Genomic DNA, 26,357 nt, shown 5'->3' with positions numbered 1-26,357 from the left:
AGCTTTAGCTTCATCTTTTCAAAAAGATTAAAACAAAAACACGTCATGCGATTTCCACGACTTAAATAGGCCTACAAATAAATTTTGGGTAAAATTAACGCGTTGTCAATTTCGGCGCGAACGCAATCAGTATTGCCCATTGCAGAGTTAAAGTGGCCCTAGTACACAAACAAGTGTGTAGAATTAAGTGTTCAAGTGATCGAAAAATGTTACTGCAGCAACCAGTAGGTTGGAAATGGAATAACGCGTTAAGGTCGAGACACACTAGGCGACACGTCGCTGCAACACGTCGCGGCGACATGTTGCTGCGACATGTCGCCTCGTGTGACATGCGATGAACTATATCGCTGCGACAGAATTTTGTCGCCGCGACGTGTCGCACGAATTCAAACTGGTTTGAATTTGTGCGACACATCGCAGCGACAAAATGAGCGATAGTAGCGTTGTCGCAGCGTGTGTACACGTCTGCGACAAATCGCTGCGACAAAATATGAGTTAACCAATGAGAGCGCGTCATGTATTTTCGCCATATTAAATATGGAAAACTAGTTCGCATTCCCACTCTTCCAAATTCGCTGTTTGTGCACCAAACAAACACCTTGTCGCAGCGACTTGTTTGTAAGCAGTACACACGGAGCGACTTGTCGCATAGTGTGTCCCGACCTTTATATTTAACATCGTAAAGGTAGATTTCCAGTGACGCGTATTTTTTTTTACGTGCGTTTACGTGCGTGAAAAAAAAAAATAGGGACAATGTATGAACGGCTAGCGTGCACGTTTACGCAATTCGTTCATACATTGTCTCTAAATTTTTTCACGCACGTAAACGCACGTAAAAAATTTCGGGTCAGGGGAAATCCACTATTAGTCGCATGCAGCCTCTCTTTGGTAAGTAGAAAGATATTGTTGGCCGGGCAAATACAAAACAAATCCTTGTAGTATTGTCAGTCAGATTTGTCTAACACAGCACAAGGAAACTACGTCATGGATCAAGTCCAGTATTCTCGATCTGAAGGCGAACACTTTAACCATTAGGCCACCACTGACGCCTTCCACCATAGTACAAGACTTGTGCCTTAATTGTTAAGTAGCCTTTACTCACCACAATAACCATCCCTCACGACGTAAAGCGGTATTTCCTTTTCACAAGCCTTTGCCTTCATCACGCACTCGTTAAGGTACGTTTTGCCATCGCTACCACACACAGTGTCCACAGTCATTGGGCAGTCTCTTTCATCCGGGCACACGCACTGAGCATTTCCCTGGGAGTCTGCCTTACATGTCTTTGGTTCTTCACACTGCACATCAGCACAAGGCTCTGAAATTATGATTATAACATGTGATTTCAATCAGGGTCAAAGGTACGCAAGAATGATAAAGTGAGCAATCCATGTTTGTAAAGAACTGTTAAAATTGTCAAGATAAAAGCGTTGGTAAAGAGCGTTGCTCTACAGAAAGTGTTATTTAGCGTAATGTTGTAAAGCTCGGCTGAGTGTTTTTACTAGTTAGTTTTTAAAATGCGTAAAAATAACCCATACCGTCCCCCCTCCTTTTGACGAGGGAGGAAGGGTGTTTAAAACAGAGATGGGGGCTTATTATATCGGTTGGGGTATATAAAAAGAAATAAATTGAATTTTTTTAATGTTTTTGTGTTGTTTGGTAACACATAAGTACATGTGGTGGATGACTACCTTTAGAAGCATAAAGTTGCCTTGTTTCCTTGTATATAAATTGTCATTATCCACCATCAGGGAAGGGTGGGGGGGGGGGGGACTTTACTTGAGAGGGCGCGCTTATTAAAATATTGAACTTCCAAACGTTGTCTTACGTTGCGTGCGCTTAGAAGAGCTAACAGTACTACAACTAACCAGTTAAATCGCGCGTTATTTATACTTCACTAAGTAAAGTAAGACAGTAAAAAAGATTTTACCTGTTTCAAACCGAAAAATCGAAAGAGCCGTGGCCAGATCTTATCTCCAGCAGAAGAATAAATAAACTTACCACACTTTCCAGGTCGCTGTTCATCAACAGTTTCATCCATTAAACAATTTTCCACATCCAGGTAACAGTTGTTGATGTAAGTCTCGTTGTTCTGTCCACACACAGGAGCCGATGTCTTGGGACACTCCCTGATGTCCTTACATGAACACTGTGCCTTTCCATCCTTCACTTCGCAACGCGCGTGTTCTTTACACTTCACACCAGCACACAAACCTAGACGGAAAAGTTAACAAACGTTTAAATGAACTATTTCAAAAGGAGTTGAGTAATCTCCCCACAGATCACACGATTCGTTTCTCCTAATGTTTTTGTATTTATTATTGAAATGCAACAATACATACAAAAAAAGCAATGATCACAGTATAATAGCAACAGTACACGGTTTACACTACTTACAACACTCTAAGTACAATATTTTCCATACTACTGTTAGATTACAGTACTTACACAACTTACAGTACGCTACTTAAACTACTTACAATCTTACTTACAATCTTTGACAATGTTAATGTTAATTCTAAGAATTTCTTGGTTTGTCAAGGAAATATAAAATATAAAAAAAATAAATTGATTTCTAAAGCCTGACAAGTTCTCGGGTGAAAGCTTACCGCATGGTCCCAGGTTATCAACAGTGATATCTTCTCCTTTTGTGCAGGCCTCCACTCGTAATGCACAGTCATTGTAATAAGTGACTTTATCACTGCCGCACACTTCATCTCTGGTGGGTGGACAGTCACTCATCTTTGGACACACGCACTCAGTAGTGGTGGAATCAATTGCTTTGCAGCGGGAATAGTGTTCACAAACCTTCTTCGCGCAAGGGTCTGCAGAGTTAACCAAATATTGTGTAAGCCAAGGAAGGAAAAAAGAAAGGGAGAAAGACAGGAAAGGATGAGTAAAGCAAGAAACAAAGAACGAAAGAACAAACGAACGAAAGAAACGAAAGGAAGGGAAAAAGAAAGGGAGAAAGACAGGAAAGAATGAGTAAAGCAAGAAACAAAGAACGAAAGAAAAAGAACGAAAGAAACGAAAGGAAGGGAAAAAGAAAGGGAGAAAGACAGGAAAGAATGAGTAAAGCAAGAAACAAAGAACGAAAGAACAAACGAACGAAAGAAACGAAAGGAAGGGAAAAAGAAAGGGAGAAAGACAGGAAAGAATGAGCAAAGGGCGGGACGAAAAAACGAACAAAAGAACGAACGAACGAAGAAACGAACAAAAAAAAGAACGAACGAACGAACGAACGAACAAGAGAACGAACGAAACGAAAAGGGAAAAGGAAAGGGAGAAAGACTGGAAAGAATGAGCAAAGGGCGAAACGAGAAAACGAACAAAAGAACGAACGAACGAAGAAACGAACAAAAAAAAGAACGAACGAACGAACGAACGAACAAGAGAACGAACGAAACGAAAAGAAGGGAAAAGGAAAGGGAGAAAGACAGGAAAGAATGAGCAATGGGCGGAACGAGAAAAACAAAAGAACGAAAGAACGAAGAAACGAAAAAAAGAAAGAAAGAACGAACGAACGAACGAACGAACGAACGAACGAACGAACGAACGAACGAACAAATATATAAACGAACGAACAAAACGAAACGAACGAACGAGCGAACCAACCAACCAACCAACCAACGAACAAACCATCCAACATACGAACCAACGAACCAACGAACGAACGAACGAAGGAACGCGAAATGAACGAAAAATATCTGTAGCTGTGAAATATACACGAATGGTTATTGGAATAACGGGCGCTGCTGTTTCCGCGTTTTCTGTGTTTTAACATATTCGGTCAGAGAAAATAGAAACATTTCTGGTAAATCTTGTCAAAATGAGTCACATCAACCGCACACATCGTTAAACCGCAAATTTACACTGCTGACATGAAAACAAGTTCTTTGGCAACCTTTCTGAAGAGAAAACTGAGAGGCTTAGATAATTACGAGAGAGAAGATTTCTACCAGCAAAGGTAACTGTTCCCGACCCAGTCTTGTTGCATTTAACTCTTACCTTTACACGTGCCCATGGCCAGTCTGGCACTCAATTGACCAAGTTCATCCAGGCTGTCTATCTCGTGCATGAAATTTCTTCCGCTGGCGAGATTAACATGCGAAGGAGACGGTGTGTTAGCGACAACGAACATTTGAACGCCTCTGTTCTTCAGCGGGGCGGCAGCAGACTTAAGATCCTCTGTGATTTCACCAACAACAATCGTAATAAGGGACTTTGGAACCTGCAAAAATACGAGTGATTATGACCAATTCACTATTTTGTATGGACAAATATTAGCACGCACACATACAAAGAGATCAATCCAGGAATTTCGCGGATTCTTAGTGCAAAGTAATCTGAAATAAGTGGTTAAAAAAACCATAAAAAACATTATCATTGTTTTTGAATATATAAAAGAAGATATAACCTTAATTTTCGGAGATAAATGAAAAAACGGCCAAAAATATTGAATTTTTGAATACGCGCGCAAACAATTTGAAAAGTTAAGACTCAATTTTTCATATATTGTAATCCATTTCTATCCTAGCCATGTGCAGCGTAAAACTCTTGTTAACTGTTTCAATGCTCTATTACAGCAATAGCCCAATTTTGATATTTTAAAATTCAGCCTAAAACAATAGACCTCAGTACGAGGTCCCGGGGAATAAACCCCACAAACTCTATAGTTTGGTCCCCGGAGCCTCGTACTGAGGTCTATTGTTTTAGACTGAATTTTAATATATCGAAATTGGGCTATTGTTAAAGGAGAAGTTCATTCCAGAATGGCGATTTATTTTCTTTACGCCAATAAAGAGTTTACGCAAAGATATGTTATTCACCAAAATTTCAGCCTCCAACGTTCGCTATAACCCTACGAAATCTTTCCCAAAACTCGACAACTGAACGCCGCCATCTTGGAGCTGGTAATGTATGCGTGACGTCAAAGAGCTCAGCCTGAAGTTCGGCGGGAAAATTTTCAAAGTCGAAACTCCTTGTTTTTTGTATCTCTTGGAGCTCTGTTTAAGCCTAATGGAGCTGCACAAACAGGCATTTTGACAAACAAAAGCCACTTCGAAGAAAGAAGGAGTTTCGAGTATTTAAATTTTCCCGCCAAACTTCAGGCTAAGCTCTTTGACGTTACGCATACATTACCAGCTCCAAGATGGCGGCGTTCAGTTGTCGAGTTTTGGGAAAGATTTCGTAGGGTTATAGCGAACGTTAGAGGCTGAAATTTTGGTGAATAACATTTCTTTGTGTAAACTTTTTATTGACGTAAAGAAAATAGATGGCCATTCTGGAGTGAACTTCTCCTTTAATGTATATTGGCTGTTCAAAAATCTGTTAAAATCCATGTCAAACCCCCTATAAAAAAGACATTATTAAAAAGTAGAAGCCCTTACCCCTGTTCTTCCTCCGTTCTTGAACACCTCTAAAGCCTTACGGAGCATGTCACTAAACCTGCTCGTCGGATCTGAGGGAACGTCCCTCTTAGGAGGAAGTCCAGCCACTCTGGCTCTCAGTATCCCAGGCTGAGTGTGTTCTGTGAGCTCAATGTCTTTCCTCGCGGTGTCTCCGACAGTGATAACTCCAACGTGCGTCTTGGAGTCGGTAATCGTGAAGGCATTGATCATAGTGAGAACAAAGTTTTTCTGCTGCTCGTAATCCGAGGGTGTCACCTCGCTGGATGAGTCCAAAGCGAAGACCACATCCATGGGGAATGGGCAAGCTGAAATTTGAAAATGAGTGTTGCAGACTGTTTAATAACACAAGAGGCTAAATATTAACAACAAAAAATATGTGGTTACCTCAAAACGCTTTTTTTCTGTCCCTAAATAGCCGTTTTTGCAGTTTGCTGCGCTAAGTTTGTCATACAATCGAGGCGACCCTTTCGCCCTTTTGCCTCGTTGACATACCTTCTTAACAAAAGGATATATGATCGTATGCTCAATTGTAATAACAGCTATTGTCTTGACTTACCATTGTGGAATTGAAGTGGGACTTATTAAAAAAAGAATGAATTTTTAGATGGAAGGTTTATGTCCATAGCAACCATTCAGACGTGAATACGTTTACAGTAGAAAAGTCTCGGACGGCCCGTCAAGGTTGTCGGTCGCAATCTGTCTATGCAAGTATTCATCAGCCGTTACCGTCCTTGTTTTTTTTCTTATGCTAGGGACTATCATTGTGTGGAGTTAGGGTAAGGATTGTACTATTTCTAAAATGATAGTTCATCGGAGTATTAAACAACGACAAACAATTGAAAGCACGAGGTCATAGGCCGTGTGATTTTAGTTTTTTAAGGTGCTTGGATACTCTGATGAACTATCATTTTAGAAATAGTACAACTTCGGGCTTTGGAAATAACTTCTCACTTTTTTAAAAATTAATCCCAGACTATGACTTTGAATAATCGCACAATCTACTCACCCGCAGGATTGGTGCACATAGACTCCAATAAAATGTCTCCTCTAGAAGGCTTACACCGACCACACCATCCACCACACTTGCCAGACACCACGAAACCACCATAGAACCTCTTGTAATCCTGCATCTGCAAACCACTCGGAAAACCCTGTTGTGTCCAGGTCACATCTTCCCGAACCCGAAATCCCGTCCCGTTCAAATCAATCTTGAATTCACCCTTTCGGCATTTACCCGTGTTCACTGAGTAGCAGTCCCCAGCCGTGCCATACGCAATGTCTTTTCCTTCCTCCGTCTGGGCAAAGGTGAAATCGTCGCCGATAATCTTCATTGTGGCGATGTCAAAGCGGACTTTTGTGAAAGTCGTCGCTCCTCGCTCAGCGTACAACTCTGTTCGCACAGGCCCGCTGCAGCTAAACCTGTCCTGGAGTCGCTCGTGGTAGATGATGGCGTAGTTCTTCTCGGCACCAGACTCCAAAGTGATGAACTCCTGTGGAGTGCTTGACGCCATCTTGTGACAGTAAATTCTGAGTGGGTCTTTACACCTATCGCTTACATGAACAAGGTAGTGGCCATCAGACGAGATCCCGGATGATTTCACTTCTGCACAGCTGTGGAACGCTGTTGAAATTAAAACAAGAAGATGATTTCAGTTTGTTTTTAGCGATAAGATTTCTTATTCCACTTTATTAGGGATTACTTGACTGCTTTAAAAGGGAAATCAAGGCATCCACAGAGCCAATCAAAACAGCAGTAGAAGATGCAATAGACCAATCAAAACTCAAAACAAAAACAACTTCTGTAACTGATAGTTCCTCGCGAAAAAACATAGTATCTTCGACGGGTCCGGGAAAACGCGATACCCACAGCTAGCGTGGAACTGCAGGCAAGTACGGAACGTGCAACTGAACTAGATTTAGCAAATCACACTTTTTTTTTTTTGGGGGGGGGGGGGGTTGCACGCGTTTGGCCAAAAGCAACGTCGTCGCTTAGATTGGCAATCGCATGTTGTGTAATTTTATGAAGCAAATAACTAGCACAGCAAGCGGGAAAACAATCTCATCACAAATTCGGTTGATAACAATGAATGTGACACTGTGTGGGGAAGTTGGATTTTGATCTCGAGAATTTTAATAATAAACCAACCTTGATCAGCGATAAATGGAACTTTCTTCGCCTCCTCTGTGTCCTCACCAGGCTTGGGTGCCACAACAAGATTATCTCCTGATGCAATAACCTTCAACTTGTCTCCATCTGGCTCATCTGTGATTTCAATTACAATGATCTTGACTGGCTTGTCTCTTAACCTAAGAACTTCGTTCTTGATGTCTGTAGAGTTCTCATCAAAGTCACCCTCGGTCATTACAACGAGAATATCCTGCGCCAATGGACGCTCGCCACGTTGAAACGTAAACACTTCATCGCGAACTTTTTTCAGAGCATCACTTAGCGTCCCTGGCCTAGATCCTGGCCCAGGGATATTCTCTGCAACGGTTTTGAAATTCTCTTTGCTGTACCGGTCACTAAAGAAAACTCTAGCATTGGCAGGAGCACTATTGTAGTCTACGAGAGCAAGACGCGCCTTGTTCGCAGAGACTTTATACTCATCTACAATATTCTTCAGGATCGTTACCATTCTTGCAAAGTTGGAAGGAGCTTTGGGTCCCGACGCACCAATTACAAACGCCAAATCGATAGCTTTCTCTGTAAAAAAAGAACGATGAGAAAAGGTATAACAAAAACGACAACAAACCCATAAAGCGGAACCTAGAATCTTTTATACTTTTGCAACTTCTCCGTCCTTTAGATTTGTCACGCAACCAAAGTTGCATGACCAATGACAGATAAGCCTGATTTTCACTAGCGACGTAAGCACAAGCGCAAGCATAACAGTTCTTATTTCATTGTGGAAACAACCCTGACGCAAGCATAAGCACAAGCCAAGTTTTTCCTTTGTGCTTTCGCTTGTGCTTGCGTCGAGGCCATTTTCGCCGTGAAATAAGAGCTGTTGTGCTTGCGTCGCTGGTAAACCAGGCTTTAACGACACTATAGAAAATGGCACATTACCATGAATAAAGCTAATTCGAGAAAGGTTGTCGGAAAAAAACGCAAAAGTGTACGCGACAAGACCGAAAGGTAGTACCTTTTGAATACTAATAAGATGGCGACATGACAAACGCGAATTTGCACGTTTTCTTTCTCTTCAGGCATGTCTTCAGATATTTTTAACCACGCTGAAGTTAAGAAGAACTTTCAAAACTCAAAGACATGTGACAGTAAAAGTAAAGCAAGCTACAGTAAAAAAGCCTAAAAAGAGGAAAAACAAAATCTTTACGTGCAAAAATACAAACTTGTACATTTCCTCTAGGCCAATATGCAAAATTTGAGTGAATACCCAGACCACCTTTCGGTCTACTCGCGTGCACTTTTGTGCTTTTTTTCCGACAAACTTTCTCGAATAGCTGTATCTAGAAAAGCAAACAGAACACTGGCAATGTACACTCACGAGTTTTGTAGAAAAGTAGGTACGGCACTCAGTGTAAAAATACTTACGACAAATTCCTTTTGATTTCACAGTGGTCATTTGCTTCTCCATGCAGGCCTTTGCCTTCAGCGCACACTCGCTTGGGTACGTCACCATGTCACTTCCACAAACCGGTTCAAAAGGTTCTTTGGAACAGTCGTCCACACACTCGCACAGGGCGGTATCATTGGGTAGGGGACGACACTTGGCGTTGTAGTCACATTTGACGTCCTTACAAGGATCTGTAGAACACAACACATTGAAATAAAACGCTCTATGATTTGGATGTCTAAAGGAACCCGAAATTTTGGTTTCAGAGTTGTTCTTTCCAAGACGGTTTCTACTGCAAACCGCATTGTCCCAAAGTGCCCCTCCTTGACTCTTCCAGCTCTCTGTAGCTTGAAACAACTGGGAGTATTTCTACTCCTCCTGGATTGGATGCTAATCCATCGAAAGCTTTCCCCCTTTCCCAGCATTTTGTACGGTGCCACTAAAAGTACCCATTTATACACTTAACAGGACGGGGGCACTATGAGGTTAACGTGCCTTTACTTAAGAAGATTTAATTTAATAAAAGTAACATGAGCTGGGGCCTAATGTTCAAAGGGTGGATAACGCTGTCCACCGGATAAATCGCTATCCGGTGGATAAATCTCGACAAAACAAAAAAAATATATTTATTGGATAGTGATTTGTCCGGTGGATAACGTTATCCATCCCTTGAACAACCGTGGCCCGGACTATAACGTTAGCAGGAACAAACTGCTATCTTCTGTATGACTATTGTAAAAAACCCTGAAGAGGAGAATATAAAAAAGTGAAGGCAGACATGACACTTCATTTGTCAAAAGAAATTGTGTTTGCTGGAGATTATAAAAGGGTTAAATTCAAGATCAACAAAAATGTTGATTGAAAGAAGACAAACCAACCAACTTACTACAAAGCCCATTGTACAGAACAGTGATACGCTTCTGCAGAAAACAGGCGTTACTTCGAAGAAAGCACTCGTTCAAGTAGGATTTCCCATCACTGCCACACACCGGCCTGTAATTATCGAGACACGAAATAGGGCATGCGCAGTGCGGAGTTCCATCTTCCTTAACTCGACAAGTGCCGTAGAAGGGACATTTGACACGAGAACAAGGAGTTGGGTCTTTAGAAGAGATTGAAAATAGATGGGAGAGAGAAGAGATATAAGTGAGAATGACACAATAAGTTGAGGTGCAAAAGATTTTTATAATAGAAGATTTAACCACAAAACCATTATGCATTCGTAGTACCTTCATATAAACATGCTTTGAAACCACCACAAGTGAGAAAAACCAAGGGAAAGGAGGATAAATGTCTAGTTTACAAGGAAAGACTAAATTATCCGGTTTAGAAATGATTTAGAGCTCTCACTGGCTGTATCTTGATCAACTAGCAGTGAGATTTCAAACTACAATTAGAAAATGTTTGCAACATACCTTCAATTCTTAGAAGAAGGAAAGAGGAGGCCAAAAATGACACGTAAGAATCGTTAAAAGTACGAAATAAGAAATACAGCTAGCGTTACGATGTGCGTCACGCAGTCGTTTCAACATTTCGCTTGCGTTTCTTCATCACAAAATGAAATCTTTTCTACCACGAGTCTGGCCTTGTGGCTTTGTGGAAAGATTAACTTAAAGAGTTTGTGTTAAAAGTCGTGCCGAGATCAATTTTTTTCATCTCGGCAATAGAGCTAAAATGCTAAGAGGGAAAATAGATGGGGCTAGAAAACATAGTTTTATGCTCTAAGTCACAAGAAAATGTGAAACCTGACATGCAAACTGCAACTTACTACAGGCTTTTTCAGACGTAACAGAAGTATTTTGTCGCATAAAACAAGCCTCTCTTCTGAGAAAACATTCATTCCAGTAAGTCCTTGAATTAGACCCACACACAGGGCGGAAAGATGAATAACAGAGTTCAGAGCAGACGCACAAAGCAGTGCCATCTCTTTGAGTGACACACTGAGCGTAATGCGCACACTCCGTGTAGCTACAAGCACCTACAAAGAGTAATGAACAAAGAAAGAAAAAAGAGAAAGAATTCAAAGATGCAGCTTTCCAGAGTTAACGTAAAAAGCAATCCAGTGAAGAATAAAAATAATCTAGTTTAGAAAGATAGTGGAAAGAGTATGTCAAACCATTGGATGCCACCTAAACGTAAGAGTACATTGACTGCACACTGACTTGCAGGTAACTTGTAGATAGACAGAAAAAGGGCAATATTTGCTATAACATAAGAGTGGAAGTTATTTTATAAAATACCTAACAGAATAAATGTCTTGATACGCAAGAACGTATAGTATAATTCCCTTTTCTCAAACTCTCGAATTAACCTTTCGATAACTGGAACCAAAAGTTCTTTCTTTTGAATTTGCTTCACTCACTCACTCAGTCAAACACTATTATTTTATCACGGATTTCTTTGTAACGTATAACGTAAGTAATGTAGTATGTTTGTGTAACATAATATAATGTACTTGTAATGTAATATATGTAGGGTTAAACAAATGTAATGTACTTAGTGTAAGTCTTCTAAAGCATTAAAGTATAAAAAAAAAAATAAAAATAAAAAAAAAAAAAAAAAGGATTTCTTGAACCAATTTCCGTTTCCATTGAAGGTTCGATAAATCGGGATTACACTGCAATTAAATTAAACTTTTGAAACAAATTATTTATAAATGTTACTACATTATTTAGTTTCACAAGGCTCATCAACAAAGTATTAAAGTTAGCTTGATTAACCCGATGCTAATAAAAAATGGACAGACTAGTACCGAATCTGTTAAAAAACAATATAAATAGATTTGAGGAATAGATTTTTACTCATTTATAAACAAAAGTGTGCTATTAAAATAATTGCAGGGTACCCGTAAGCTCTAATGTGAGAAATCTTGGGTGCCCAGCTGTTAAAAGCTTGTATGATAGCAAAGTTACACAAGTCGCCCAAAGACAAAAGTAGGTCGCCTGTGGCACCCAGACTCTGCTAGGGCACAGCTCTGATGAAAATCACCTTATGAGGTCATTTATGCAGCATTGCTGTATTTGAGAATTATTTAAACTGTCCTGTTAAATATCTTCTTTACCTCTCAGAACTGCCGCCATTACAGCTGTTTTAATCTTTTGCGGTTTGTCCACGTCTGGCTCAGGGTCTGTTATGACCTTTTCTTCGCTGGGGGGAATTTTTATTCCGTCAGGACCCACCTCCTGTCCAATAGCAACTGGTATCACCTGAAATTAATAACACTGTAGTTAGCCGATAGAAACACTCTAAACGGCTCGTGATCAGAAGCAAAATACTAGCGCCGAAAATAGATAACGAAAGATGCGTTTGCAGCTTGAGTATTTAGTATCAATCATAAGCTTAAAGGGGCTTAGTCACGGATTTTAACAGTTGTTTGAACAGCCAAATATATATTTGTGTCGTAGGAAACCTAAAAATAATGTTCAATTTTTATTACCAATTTATTACTATATTGGAGCACTGAAGCTGTTAAGAAGCGTCTTTGGCTGCAGATGGCTAGGATGGAATTAAATAACAACTTGAAAATTAAGGCTAAACGTTTCAAGTTGTTTCTGCGCGTCTTAAAAAAAATGGATATTTATAGCCGTAGCTTGATTTCTATCCGCACATTCGCTTTTTTCACGATCCCATAGTACACCTTGTTTGCCCCAAAATTTTTGCATAAGCATTGTTTTCAATTTCTCTGGGGACGATTGTACGTCATTGTAAATTCAAAGAGAATTAGAAAATAATGCTTATGCAAAAAAGTTTGAGGGTAAACAAGGTGTATTATGGGAACAGTGAAAACAGCGAATCAAGGTATCTTCCTCGTTATATCTTCCTTGTTAAAAGATTTGTTTTCATAGGTTAGGTTGCCTACCACTAACTTATGAACAGTTTAGACCAAAAGTCTGCGAAATCCCTGTGGCGTAGCTCCTTTAAACAACCTTTAACAGTACCACACACCTTTATTCCTAAATTCTCCAAGCCCTTTGCATGACGTATTACAAGATTCTCGTCTCCTACAGTGTTTCGATCCACAATCACCACCAGGAATTTTCGTACAGCAGGCCTCTCACCCTTGTACCCTGGTTTGAACAGTTCAGCCGCTTTTTCAAGTGCCTTGTCAAGGTTCGGCTGACCTCCAATCCTCGGTATATTATCCAGACGAGTTTTGAGTTCGTCAGGGCTTTTCAAGTTATCACCAAACCGTATTCGCACGTCAGGTTCGCTTCCAAACACCATGAAGGCATATTGCACAGTGTACATGCCATACTCGTCGATTATTAACTTTATGACGTCACGCATGTAGTCGTATAGTTCGTTTGCGTTTGCACTGGTGGCAGAGATGGCAAAAGCGATGTCTATTGGGTATGTGACCAACACTGAAATAAATAAATAAATAATTACACAAACAAGATATAAAATAAATAAAATTAAATAATTAAATAATTAAGTACGATTAAATAATTCTACGGCTCGAATATTACACCTTTCAGTCTAAAATTTGGCATGAAGCATCTCTGTGTGACTCTTTATAACCCTACACTTTTGTTTTTGATGAAAATCTTTCGAGAGCCGAGAAATTAGCAATTCTGTTTAACGTGCCCATACATTGCTCTGTAATTTATAGTTAAATAAGTACCATTAAATAATTCTATGGCTTGATTATTACACCTTTCAGTCTAAAATTTGGCATGAAGTATCACTGTTTGACTCTTAATAACTCTACGTTTTGATTTTTGATAAAAATATTTCAAGAGTTGAGAAATTTGCAATTCTGTGATATACCTATACATTGCTCTGCAATTATGTAAATCATCTCTGTGATTAAATAATTATCGCTCGAATATTACACCTTTCATTCTAAAATTTGGCATGAAGTATCTTTGTATGACTCTTAATAACCCTACATTTTTGTTTTTGGTGTGAATCTTTCAAGAGTCGAGAAACTAGCAATTCTGTGCAACGTGCCCATACATTGCTCTGTAATTGCATAAATTTAAACCATTTGCTACGCTTGAATATTATTGCGACATGCAGTGCAGAAATTTGTTAGAAATTATCTCTGTACGACAAACTAAAACAAAGCGATTTTTAGTGTTTTGCTCACTCATAATCGAGTAATTAAACAAGTTTTTTTGAAGCGCGTCCAAATACAATATCAGTTAAAAAATACAAAACAAAATATTCTGTACCATACGAAGTTACGATAGCTCAGTTGGTAGAGAACACTTCTACTGAAATTGTGTATGCCTTGGTCGTTGGTTCAAATCCAAATGGAAGCCATAACTATTCTTTTTTTTCTCATTTTTTTTTAAAGTCAGTATGCCGTTTTATTTAAAAGTTAAAAGTCTGAACAAACGCAACAGTAAATTTTTATATTTCAGTATGTTGAGATCGAACGCCGGCTATTTCAGTGAGACTTCAACCGCTGATGTCAATAGAATTGGAACGCTTGTAGTGTAGAAAAAAAAAAAAAAAAAAAACACCACCGCGAAATCAAGCTATGCGAGCGAAATTTTCGTTCGTATATCTTTATCTTAATTTTGCCGGGCAGAAGTCCCAAGTGTGTGCGTCCAGCAAAAATTGTACACAATTTGATTCCTTTGCTGACTAGGAAGCTAGGAGCTACGTTGTTTGATATATAAGTGGTGTAGGGCCACTATCGTGCATGTTTACAAAGTCAAGTAAATATTAGCGAAATTTCATAAAAGCATGAGAAAAATTAAACATTTGAAAAAATAAACACACTTCTAAAGTTCAAAGACATGCTGGTGTAGGGCACCAGCATAGTGGTGTAGGCCAATATCGTGCACGTTTAGAAAGTCAAATAAATATTAGCGAAACTTCATAAAAGTATGAGCGAAATTAAACATTTGAAAAATTAAACACACTTCTAAATTTCAAAGACATGTTTCGGACACTCCGTATCCATTATCATTTTGAAGATGTTTCTTTTAAAATTTGACATTTACACGGGCACACGTCTCAAAGAGGATATCCCGCTCCGTGTTGTCTCCGTGACACTCCCCGAATTAGTCCGGCGGCTTAGCTCGAAATTTTAGTTGAATTGTGCACTTTTTGATACAAGCATGAAACTTGGCACAATGAAAGTGGTCACCAACAGAAATTTTTTCAGATATAGTGCCAAGCCTGAAAAACACCGGTTTCCATGGAAACCGTAATTTATTAACCCTATTCAGACCGGGCTTTTTTGGATCTTTTCAGACCCCCGTAACTTCCAGAATATTTAAGCAATCACAATGAAACTTAGAGAATATATTGTATGTCCAAACACCTATCTTTTGGTATACGTCACGTGGGAAGATGACGTCACACCACGTGACAATTACATCATAATGTCAAAACAGCCGCCATCTTGGATCCGCCATCTTGGATTTCGAAATTTTTCCAAAACGTCATAAAACCACCCAAAATTACTGCAAAGTACTCAAAATCAATAAAACTGTGCTTAAAAACCGTAAAAGGATGAAAATAATTGCATTAAAATTATTTTTCATTAATAGAAACACGAAAATTAAAAAATTGGGAAAACATGCCTGTCAAAATGCCGTTGCCATGGTGACGTCAAGTTCCTGACACAACAACTTATCCTACCAAATTATTCCCAGTTAAATTTCAGATAAACTCGCAAAGTTTGGTAGCGTTTGGTTGAATCTTGAAAAAGTTATAAGCGTTCAAAGTCAGCGCGGGCACTTTCCGCCTCTCCCGGTCTAGATAGGGTAGCTGTCCAGAGTTTGCATTTTTGACTTTCAGTTTGGACTCTATCATGTCGTTGTCCTGTTAAGGTTTTATCATTTCTACGTAGTGTCAGCCTTGCTTTCTTGTCTCTGTATTTTTATTTTTGGCTGATTAGAGCTGTCGCCAGCTCCTACGTACACTAGCAGCATTTTTGTCCGCGGTCCCTTGCTTTCTATTGTCACTTAAAATCAATGAAATTTCGTGAAATATTTGTTTCTCCTGGTTTATAGACAAATACTATTATGCCAGGTAGTGATACCACGTCGCATGTACAAAATTTAGAATGAAATGCTGTAATTTAGACTGTTCACAGCCCTATATTTTCCTATTTTTCTTCTGTTAGCGAACGCTTCACCGATTGCGAGAGACCTGGACGCTAGCGCAAAACGAAAGACGCCAGGGAGCAGAGGGCGGAGAACGAAAAATATTTTCCCATGCAATAATTTCCTAGTAAATTATTGGTATCAAACAGATGGTTAAAAATGACAATTGTAAGGCTAATTTAAAGCATTCGCATCTGCATTTATGAATAAAAATCTACACTAAAAGGTTTATAAAAGTACAAGAAGAAGTACTTCGTGGGGGAGGGGCCTCTCGGCTGAAAATGTCATTGCTGTTTACTAGCTGAAAATACGAAATTGGCGTTGGCACTATATCAAGAATTGATTAATATGCGAATTCTTGTAATCCTGCAAAGTTTGGTGCTTGTATCAAAAATCGCACAATTCAGGAGCTAAGCCGCCGGACTAATAAGTAGTACCGCTCTACTTTTCCTCTTTCATGGATGTGGCGTTCATGGTATTTTCTAACTACATGTAAACGGATGATCTCGGAGAGTCAATAACGTACAGTGAAGTAATGTTAAATGTTTTAACCGACCACGAAAATCACAATAATTATTGTCACTATCTTGTTTGTGCGGTTGCCCCTAAACATGTTTCGGGTTAAATGTGAACGCAGCTTTATACGTTTTTGGAATTGTGCTTAATGTCAATTCATACATGCAGCATTGCGTTGAAGATCATTTTTTTTAAAACAGCTGTTAGACAGTGTGTCTCAATGCTGCATATTAAACGATTTAGATGCAGTTAAATGATGATTGTTGGCCTCATTTAAGTTACTGAACACTTCAAGCTGTCAGTGGAGTCTTAGACACCTCTCCAATACGGACACTCTGCTCTGTGCCTTCGGTGTCCGTATTAGAAATGTTCAATGCAAGGAAATAAAAAAGTGAAATAGTGTTTAAATCGTTTTAACCGACCACAAAAATAACAAAAAAATGATTGTCAATATCTTGTTTGTGCGGTTGCCCCTAGATAAATAAATAAATAAATAAATAAATAAATAAATGAATAAGGATAATCAGCAAATTGATTGGATAACTATCCACACGACAAGAAAAACTAGTAAAGAGACGTTTGACTTCTCCGATGAAGAACTAAAATTGGTCAAATTTTACAAATGAGATCCGCCTCATATTGACCTCTTGAGGGAACAGTTCAATGAAATCAAAATAATCGCACTTATTGTTGTACAATTTGACGCTACTTTATTCACTTTTATTTTTGTATTTCATTTTTACATTGGGGTAAAACAGCCTTAAGGCTCCCCATAAAATATCGCGCATAAACAAAAACTTAAGAGCCACCCAAAAGCCAATAGATGTTTCCCACAGCTAAGCTGTTGTAAGCTTAATAATTCCCCCGACACTTAAATTAAATTAAAGTCAGTAAGTCAGTCGTCAGTCAGTCAGTCAGTCAGTCAGTCAGTCAGTCAGTCAGTCAGTCAGTCAGTCAGTCAGTCAGTCAGTCAACAGTCAGTCAGTCAATCAGTCAGTCAGTCAACTTCACTACTCACTGAATGACAAATGTGTTACTAATTCTTCAACTTCTCTGTGGGCTCTAGTAAGTTTGTTGTAAGAGACAGGCGTCCGAAGTAGTGAAGCTGTTTGATGCGTTACCTCTTTCATGATTTTGACTACAGAATTAAATATGGTAGTCTGCTTCAACGTACCTTTCAGGGGACAAATCTTGTCGGAAAGTGAAGGCGCTACAGACATGAGATCACTAAAGGAGTTCGCATGGAAAGCGTATTCGTCTTTTGAGGCAACTTTCTTGACACTGGGGTCATCCATGCCGCTCCCCACCCCCACGACAAACAATGCTGCGTCATGAGCCTGTAAAGCCCCGGATGCATCACGAAGCAAAGGAATGTTATTTTCTACTTGATCCATAATCACAACCACAACCTACAAACGCGAAAAAAAAAAACAGTTAATACCTTTTGTAAGATGCATGTACAAGATTGTTGATATCTTAGCAAACGCAAGCTTATCACTCAGCATGCCTTGATTGTAGAAATCACACAAATACCAACAGTAATAATTTTATTTACTCGACATCTGATTGGAACCCGCGAGGATAATGTCGAAAATCCGAAATGACAATGTCAACGATGGACAAACTACTTTAAAAGATAGCTTACAAAAAACGTTTGAAAATATTTCGAAGACCTTTCTTTGATTTGTAGCTAGCAGTTTCTGTACAAGCCTAGGGTTATTTCGGTGGACAGCGTTGACGAAGCTCCCTTCGGGGTTTCAGGGTACAAGCAAACACGGCCATTTTGGGAACATGAGAACAAAAGGAAAATAAACCTGGGAAGACTGGAATAAAAGCATATTGAATGGAACAGGGAACACATAAGGAAAGAAACACTTTTAGGGAACAACGGAACACAAGGAAAACTTTGTTGGGAACAAGGGAACATGGAACCCCCTGGGAGGCCCTCGTTGTCCGTCCTTTGAGGCCAGGGATCGAGTTCTCGGCTTATGTCGGAAGCTCTGACCACTGCGACACCTACGTGCCTACAACAGTGCCTTATGGAAATTGCCTACACAAGAAACCAACCTGTTTCACATCTGGTCTTTTGTCTTTGATTGCTTCCAAGGCTTTTGTCAGCCCTGACGTAATACCAGGAGACGTTCCCACATCTTTGAGGCCGTCAATGTAGGATTTAATCACATCAATACTTTGCGAAGCACTAAAAGGACGCACGGCTTCATCTGATGCTCCTACTAACAGCACCCCTACTCGCGTGTCGTTTCCGCCGATGTAGAATTGATCGATTACAGCTTTCATGAAGTTTTTCTTGAATGGTAAATTGCCTCCATCCATGACGAACAGCAGATCAACAGAGTTGTTGCAAGCTAAGCAAACAAAAAAAGAAAAGCACACACATCATAAGCATGTACTCGCTCTACGTAAGCCTGAGGAAACGACAAAATCTGTGTTCGCGAGCCTAGTGGCCCATAAGACTGCTGCTTATCTTGGATTTTGTAGCAGAAAGTGACTAGGGGTATTTCTTCTTCCACCCTCTTGATGGGAAGCTAGTCCATCGCCAAAAAAAAAATGCTGGGGATAATCCTGCGATCTTTCTCGTTTATACACTTGGGTTCAGGGAGACACTACTATAAGCAGTGACCCCGGCCAGGGCACGAACCCGGACCGCTCTTTCCAGAGTCCAGCGCACTAACCTTTAGGTCACAGCGATGAGGCATAAGCATGTTGTCATGGAGGAGCATGCAAAAGGGGAGAGTTACGATTGACTACATGGTACGTGTGGTTCTGTTTTCTCAAGCTTCTTGAGTCATTTGCGGTCAAACGATCGCTGACGATGACATGATCAAAGGTCCCTTTGAGACTAAGACCATTTTGCATCAAATGATAGTAATGCTATATCAGCATTTGAAGTACAGTACCGCCTGAAATCATATCAGTTATCAAACACTGCTGGCATTAAGATCATCATTGTTTAATATGCGTTAGTCACGTTTTTAATTTGTAATGTAATGTTTAATATGCACTAATTTATTTGTTTTGTAATATGTTTTAAAGGATCTGACGGAAGGGTAGAAGGAGTGATATTAAGCTCACCTACCACACTCCTATTTGTACAGTGGTCGTAAAAATCAGCCTTAAGTGAACATTTCATCGTACCTTCACAAACTCCATTCTTTACAACATTGAGTCTTCTCTTCAGTCTGCAGGATTCCGCTACCATACTGCAGTTGTTTGGATAAGTCCGTTTATCACTGGCACATACGGGACTGTAGCTCTGAGGGCAGACTTCGCGGCATACGCATTCTGCCGTACCATTGGGATACTTCACACATTTGGCATTAAATTCACAATTTTTAACCAAACATGGGTCAGATAAAACTGTAACAAGAGATTTTTATTGTGGTGTTAGTTAGCCTGGCAGGAGAAGTTCATTCTAATCCCATAGGGACTGGAAGAGCCAAAAAGTGGTACGGATTACAGTTACCCATCTATATTCTTGAGTGAAAAAGGGGTACAGTGTGAGCAAAGTTCCGTGCCCAAACATAATACAATGAAGACGCCAGGGCTCTAACCCCGCCCTTTTCATTCTTAACCCATTATGTATAAAACCGGTTGGAGACTACACTTTTCATTGCCTTCTTTCACTTTGAAGATTGCTGGAGCTCACATTCCTGAAATCACGGATTAAACAACCGCGATTCCAGCCTTGGAAGAGAAAGCAGGGAATGTTTTCAACTGCACTATCTGTTTTTCTCCCTATCTAGAGATCGAGTTTCTCATCCTGGTTATATGGAGGTCCAGTGGCCAGTTTCCTCTATGACACGTGCCTGCAGGGAATCATGGTAGTTGTATTCATGGTAGTCGCAGTTGCATGCACGAGCTTGGCAACTTGAATACAATTACCATGATTCCGTCGTAGGTAGAATTGGCCATTATAAGCACTAGATTGTAATTTCGCGTTCAAATTAATAGGGTTACAGAAAACTCTTATGACCTGAACCAGCCTGAAAAGGAAATATTTTGTAATACGATGATACAAATATGTGACAGCAGGGATTTGCTACAGCAAATACATAAGAAGAACCAAGAAAGATTTAATACCTGATCAAATATGTGTAAGCAGACTTGGGTTTTCTAGCCTACGAAATTTACCTGCAGCCAACACTGCCATAATTTTCTTTCCAACTGTCGGTGGATTGTCATCTTTGTCGGTTGGCACTAATTCTTCTTTGTCTTTATCTGGAGTCAATGGCACAAGCTCATCCGGGTCAGCCTCGTTTCCAATAACTACAGTAACAAACCTGACCTTGTTGTCTTCATATTCACCAACGATCGTTTCGATTGCACTTCCGGTGTTGCTAGACTTCCGGTCGATCATCACAACGATTATCTTCCGGGAATCTGGTCGAGCACCTCCGCTTGGTTGGAAAAAGAGCTGCTTTGTAGTTTCCAGAGCGTTCACCAGATCTGGCGACCCTGTTGGCGATTGAGCGCCTTTTATAACGGATAGCAATGAGTCTTTGGTGGTCTTTTGGAACGGTTGTATAATGTTAGCGTTTTGACCAAAGACAACCATGCTGTAAAGATGCTTCTTGACGCCATATTGTTCGATTATTGATTCAATGGTGGACTTGATGAGTTTAAAATTATCGCCAGCATCAACTGCTGTTGTGCTGACCACAAACGAGATGTCTAATCTTGGAAACCTTGTTGTACCTGGAATAAAAAGACGGCAAATCAGAATTCGCAATCTAAGTCAGTAAGAAATAAGCATTTGGGTAAGACACAACGACACGACAAAACTGACAAATCAGGCGAAACTGACAATTACACACAACAGACCAATCAGCTTCAACAGACCAGTCTTATAAACATCATCATCGACTGGCAACATCTTTTCACTTGACTCTGAAGATGACTTTCGCTCAGGTTGTCAAAACGTCAGTCACCAACAACAGTTCTTTTCAGAACTACTCTCACCCGGACGATCACACTATACGAAATACTGATACTCCTGGGTTCAAACCAATTCACTATCTCAAAATTAGGTGAATTAGCATAAAATCAAAACGGTCATTATGCATAACAAGAATTTAAGTCGCAACCTCTTCCGCATGCAAGTGATAAAAAAAGATTGAACAAATAAGTTACCATCTTCCAATTTGTCCTGTATCTTATCAGCGGTCTTTATTGGATGATCTGTGACGTTAGTTTTGATAACATCCTCATCCGGGAACTCTTTTTCCAAGTCAGGAACAGGCTTGTTACCAATAGCAACAGGTATCACAACTATTGATCCCTCTATCAAGTCCTTTGCTGCTTTCTCAATGGCGGGCTTGTCGCGACCAGTCGAGGCATCCGTGATAACAACAAGCACCTGAATAAGAAATATCAGCGATAAAAAACAAGCAACCCCAAGTAGTATGTAAAAGGGGCGACTTATTTGATGACAATACCACGTGTGACGACAACAAGTCAATGTGTGCCGGGACAAAATTATCATAACAAAACATATGAATAAAGCAGTTTAAAGAGATCTCTGACAGAACATAAATGTGCTTCAACAAATGATCGCCAAATTGAGCCGCAAATGACCTTATGACCGGAAATGATCCCCATAATGGCCCGGAAATGACCTTATGACCGGAAATGATCCCCATAATGGCCCAGAAATGACCTTATGACCGGAAATGATCCCCATAATGGCCCGGAAATGGTATCAGCTCCAGGAATCGTTTCCGGTCATGGGATCAACTTAACGGTCCAATTGCGTTTCTTGGACCTTTTGCGAGCCTGGAGAGAACTTAAGATCTTTGGGAGTAACTGTTCAAATACTTTACCACCGAACTACAATGATACTGGCACCTAGGTGCTCTGAAATATATCGTAGTTTTTTCTCCTTATGACTTACAAATTTGCATGAAAACATAGAAATAGATAAGGCATTAAGAGGAAAGGAGCCTTGATGATAGCAGGCCGCTCTGACAACTTTTACCGCAAGCGCCGCTACTCGAGCACCGCTCTCGCATAAGCGCCGCGGCACTAATTTGGGTATTTACAAAGAGACTGTGAAACTGTGTTCATGTACCTCTTGTATTTGAACAGCAATACTTCCACAAAGAGACTGAGAAACTCTGTTCAGGCTAACTCTCGTATTTCAATCGAAATGATTTTATATTAAATTGTGCATACCTAGTACGCGCCCCACTGTATTCTCTCTATATTCCCCTCAGTGTTTTACCGGTAGTTGAATAAGCGCCGCACCTTCAACACGCAAAACTAAATAATCGCCGCGGCGCTTAATCGATCATTTATGGTATTCGTCTAGCCACTTTTTGTTAAAAACAAAATAGCTAACTGTAGTAGGATAATTTGCACCTTCATTGTAAAAGATACAATGTCACATACCTTTTGAGCATCTTTGCGGGCCGACTCACTTTCAAACAGAGTCTTTGCCAAAACAAGAGCCTTGTCTAACGCAGGCTCGCCATTGTTACTAACGATCAACCCAATGTACCTCTCTAACTTTTTCGGATCTTTAAACCCACCGCTAAAGTGAATCTTTATGGAGGCATCTTTACCAAATACAATAAGCCCGTATTGGACCCGGTCGCTGAAGAATCTCTTCGTTATTTCCTTTACAACATCCAGGATAACTCCAAAATTGTTGTCAGATGGTAAAGCACTAATGGCAAAGACAAGATCCAACTTTGGTACTTTAGGTGTCACTGAAAATGAGTAAGAGAAAAGATATGTATAAAACTGTCATTACCGAAATCAGTGTTGTTGTGGTTGCTGTTCATAGGCGGCGGAGCAGGGGGGGGGGGGGGGCAGGTGGGGCTGTAGCCCCCAAACGAAAATTTGCAGAGATCAGCCCCCTCCCCTCCCCCCCCCCCCCCCACGTTTCGGTGCCAAAAATATCACGATCGCAGCGTAATATTAATTTGTCAAGATATTCCGTCTCGTGTGTGAGTTCAACATCTTCGAAACTTCCTTGAAAGTCTTCGGGAAACTTCATTTCTCTTCGGAAGAGTTGGAAAAAATGATCGGAAACGTTGGTACGGCCTTCGAACAACAATCGGAGAACCTTCGGAAATCTTCGGTCTAGAAACTGCTCAGAAAACAAAAAGTTGCTAGAACAGAAAAAAGTTGCCCCAAATATGAAAACCTGCCGAGCATTTTTGGGTCAGACTTATAGCCCCCCCCCCCCCCCCCCCCCCATATTCCAAAACACTCCGCCGCCTCTGTGTTGCTGACAAGATATCTGAGTTCAAACTCAGGAACTTGTAGGGAAAAAAATGTTCTACAAAGCTAATTAAGTTTACTGGTTTTCTGAAAAAAAATGAAGGGGAAAAAATCGAAGCTTTCAGTTTTGTTAGTCATGCCCATTAGCCTAATTTAAAGGCACTGAGTCGGGGAAAGCGCATTACAACCAGTGCGGAAAAAAAACCCCCAACCAAAACAATAACCTTGAGCCTACACTTTTGAAGTTCGTGGTACGTAAACCCAGTCAATCTCAATCTTTTCTATTCTTAATCATCTTTGTTCCTTTTTCGTTCATAATGCCTTGTTGGTGTTTTCGCACTTTACTAAACTATCATGATGACGTTCACTTCTGTTTGAAGAACTTTAAGATCCTTTAACCACACAAAATAATAAGTCACGTTACCTTCAAGAACTTTCGCCATTACAGACTTGCCAAATTCTGTTGGCTCGACATCATCAGGGACAACAAGTAGCACATCTTTATACGGTGAAATTTCTTCGATTTCCTTTGGATCAATATCACCACCAATGGCTACAGGAACAATCTTTACATCGGCGAAGTCCAGTTCTTGTGCCTCCTTTCCTGTTTCTTCTTTGTCTCCAATGGGTGACTTGTCTGCAATTACCACAAGAACTTTCTTGGCATCCTTACGAGCTGTTGATTGGAATAACTCCTTTGCCTTCAGCAGCGCTTTTTCTAAAGCAGGCGTTCCTGGCTCACTCCGTATACTGTCGACCTCAGTCAGCCAATCCTCCAGAGATGAAAAATTTCTTTCAAAGCTGAGGACTAACTTCGCATCAGAGCCGTATATTATTACAGCATAACGTAGGTTTCCTCCCCACATTATATTTCTTGATGATGGATTTAACGGCCTCTTTCACTTTGTCGAATGTTTCCTTTGCATTAAGAGCTGCTGCACTTATGGCAAAGCCCAGGTCTATCTTCTCTGTAATGACCGAGTCTGCCAGAGGAAAAAAGCAGGAGAATATTATAACTTACCCTTTATATTTGTCTTTCATAGTAGTTTTCTTGGACAATCCTGTCCAAGGAGGAAAGGTGCAATGAGATTCACCCTATGTAAAGCACCAACCCGTGAAACAAGGCCCAACCACAACACTGGGAACTCCGTGCCCTACTCTTTGCGATAAGCGTGTGAGTTCTTTAACGTCCCCTGCTCACCAAATAACACTGAAGATACAGGAGACGGGGCTTACGGTTTATCGTCCTTATCCGAGAAAACCAGAACATTAAACCATTTGCAGATGTCATATTGCAAAGGCAGCACGTTCTCTTTAGTTATTTCAAGACCGTGAGTGTTGGTCCAGTCTGGTAGTCGATCCCGAGACCTCCCGCACGACAGTTCGGCGCACTACCAACTGAGCTAACCGGTCGGCGGTTAATTAAAAGTAAATCAAATTGAATCTTTTTCTTACTCTTCGCAGGTGTTAACAGAGTTTTGTAGCTTGAAATAATTAAAATTAAAAGAAAAAATAATAATATAACCTGACTTCAAGTTCCCGCTGGATAGCTATATGATAGACTGATGGGTTAAGGTCACGGGGGATACCTACAGCATGAATAAATTTATGAAGGGAAATTTTGCTTGACCTGCATCTTTTAAAACGCTTATTTCTCAGCTGTTATGGGTGCGATTAAGCTCAAATTTTACAGAGACATGAAGAATTGATGAAAGATTGTGAATGTCGTCTTTTATCTGGTAGATTGCATTTAACGTCGATGTTATAGCCTCGTGAGTGCCAAATTGGGAAAACATGATTTTGTGGCAGAGTTTGCGGAACGAGTAGAAGACAGCACACTGGGATCTTGTCAAAAACTAATCAGTCAATACCTCTAGAGTGTCATAACAGAAGCGGATTTTTAAATTTAAAGTTTGCCAGCAAATTACGGCGGTTTAAGTGCGCAAATTTGAATTTAATGTCTTCTACCTCTTTCTAAAAGCGCTCTTTTAAAATTCCGCTTCTGTTATGACACGCTACAGTATTCATAGTTTACCTATCTGCAGTGGCAGTCTGAGTTCTGTATCCGTGCTGTATTCTCTCCACAAAATTTCGGAAAAGTCAAAACTTTGAGATTTCCGAGGTGTCCCGACCTAAATACGATCATTTTGCCAAGGAGAGATGTAATTATGGTAATAATATTCCACGCTTTTACGGCGAGAACAATGCGTTTTTTAATAGGACACGATTGTTTATGCCGAATATTTTTGTGATTACTCTGAGTTGCAGAAATATTCAAATTTAAATGAAAATAAGTCAAAGACTTCCTACAATCTATATGAACGTATATCGCTAAGTGTTGTTTAAATTGGTTAAAATATCAAAGAAACAGGAATTTTTTACAAATTACGCGCACGCACCATATTTTTATCCAGTCATAAATATCTCGTAAAGTTGTCGATGTCAGTCGTTGTACTTCGTGCATACGCTTTAAATAAATGCATAATGATGAGCCTAAGGTGTCCCCCGCGACCTTAATATAGACAATATGTTGGATGCCACAT

At 40.1% G+C, this 26,357-nt stretch overlaps 1 protein-coding gene across 1 annotated transcript in view; it reads right to left on the bottom strand.

Moving 5' to 3' along the window:
- The window catches only part of LOC144658049 (uncharacterized), a 155,151-nt gene that overhangs the window by 31,850 nt on the left and 96,944 nt on the right, over window positions 1-26,357 (bottom strand). Inside the window, 18 exon segments of the mRNA XM_078518375.1 lie at window positions 1,103-1,318; window positions 2,002-2,214; window positions 2,610-2,825; window positions 4,009-4,231; window positions 5,391-5,716; window positions 6,418-7,032; window positions 7,558-8,115; window positions 8,965-9,177; window positions 12,048-12,192; window positions 12,932-13,350; window positions 17,744-17,978; window positions 18,637-18,935; window positions 19,726-19,947; window positions 20,722-21,285; window positions 21,721-21,946; window positions 22,978-23,297; window positions 24,239-24,640; window positions 24,642-24,797. Coding sequence (XP_078374501.1) covers window positions 1,103-1,318; window positions 2,002-2,214; window positions 2,610-2,825; window positions 4,009-4,231; window positions 5,391-5,716; window positions 6,418-7,032; window positions 7,558-8,115; window positions 8,965-9,177; window positions 12,048-12,192; window positions 12,932-13,350; window positions 17,744-17,978; window positions 18,637-18,935; window positions 19,726-19,947; window positions 20,722-21,285; window positions 21,721-21,946; window positions 22,978-23,297; window positions 24,239-24,640; window positions 24,642-24,797 — 5,568 coding nt within the window.

Source organism: Oculina patagonica, chromosome 6 (assembly GCF_052425735.1).
Source record: "Oculina patagonica isolate OP01 chromosome 6, crgOcupat, whole genome shotgun sequence".
Lineage (NCBI taxonomy): Eukaryota > Metazoa > Cnidaria > Anthozoa > Scleractinia > Oculinidae > Oculina > Oculina patagonica.
This window is presented reverse-complemented; position numbering and strand designations above follow the sequence as displayed.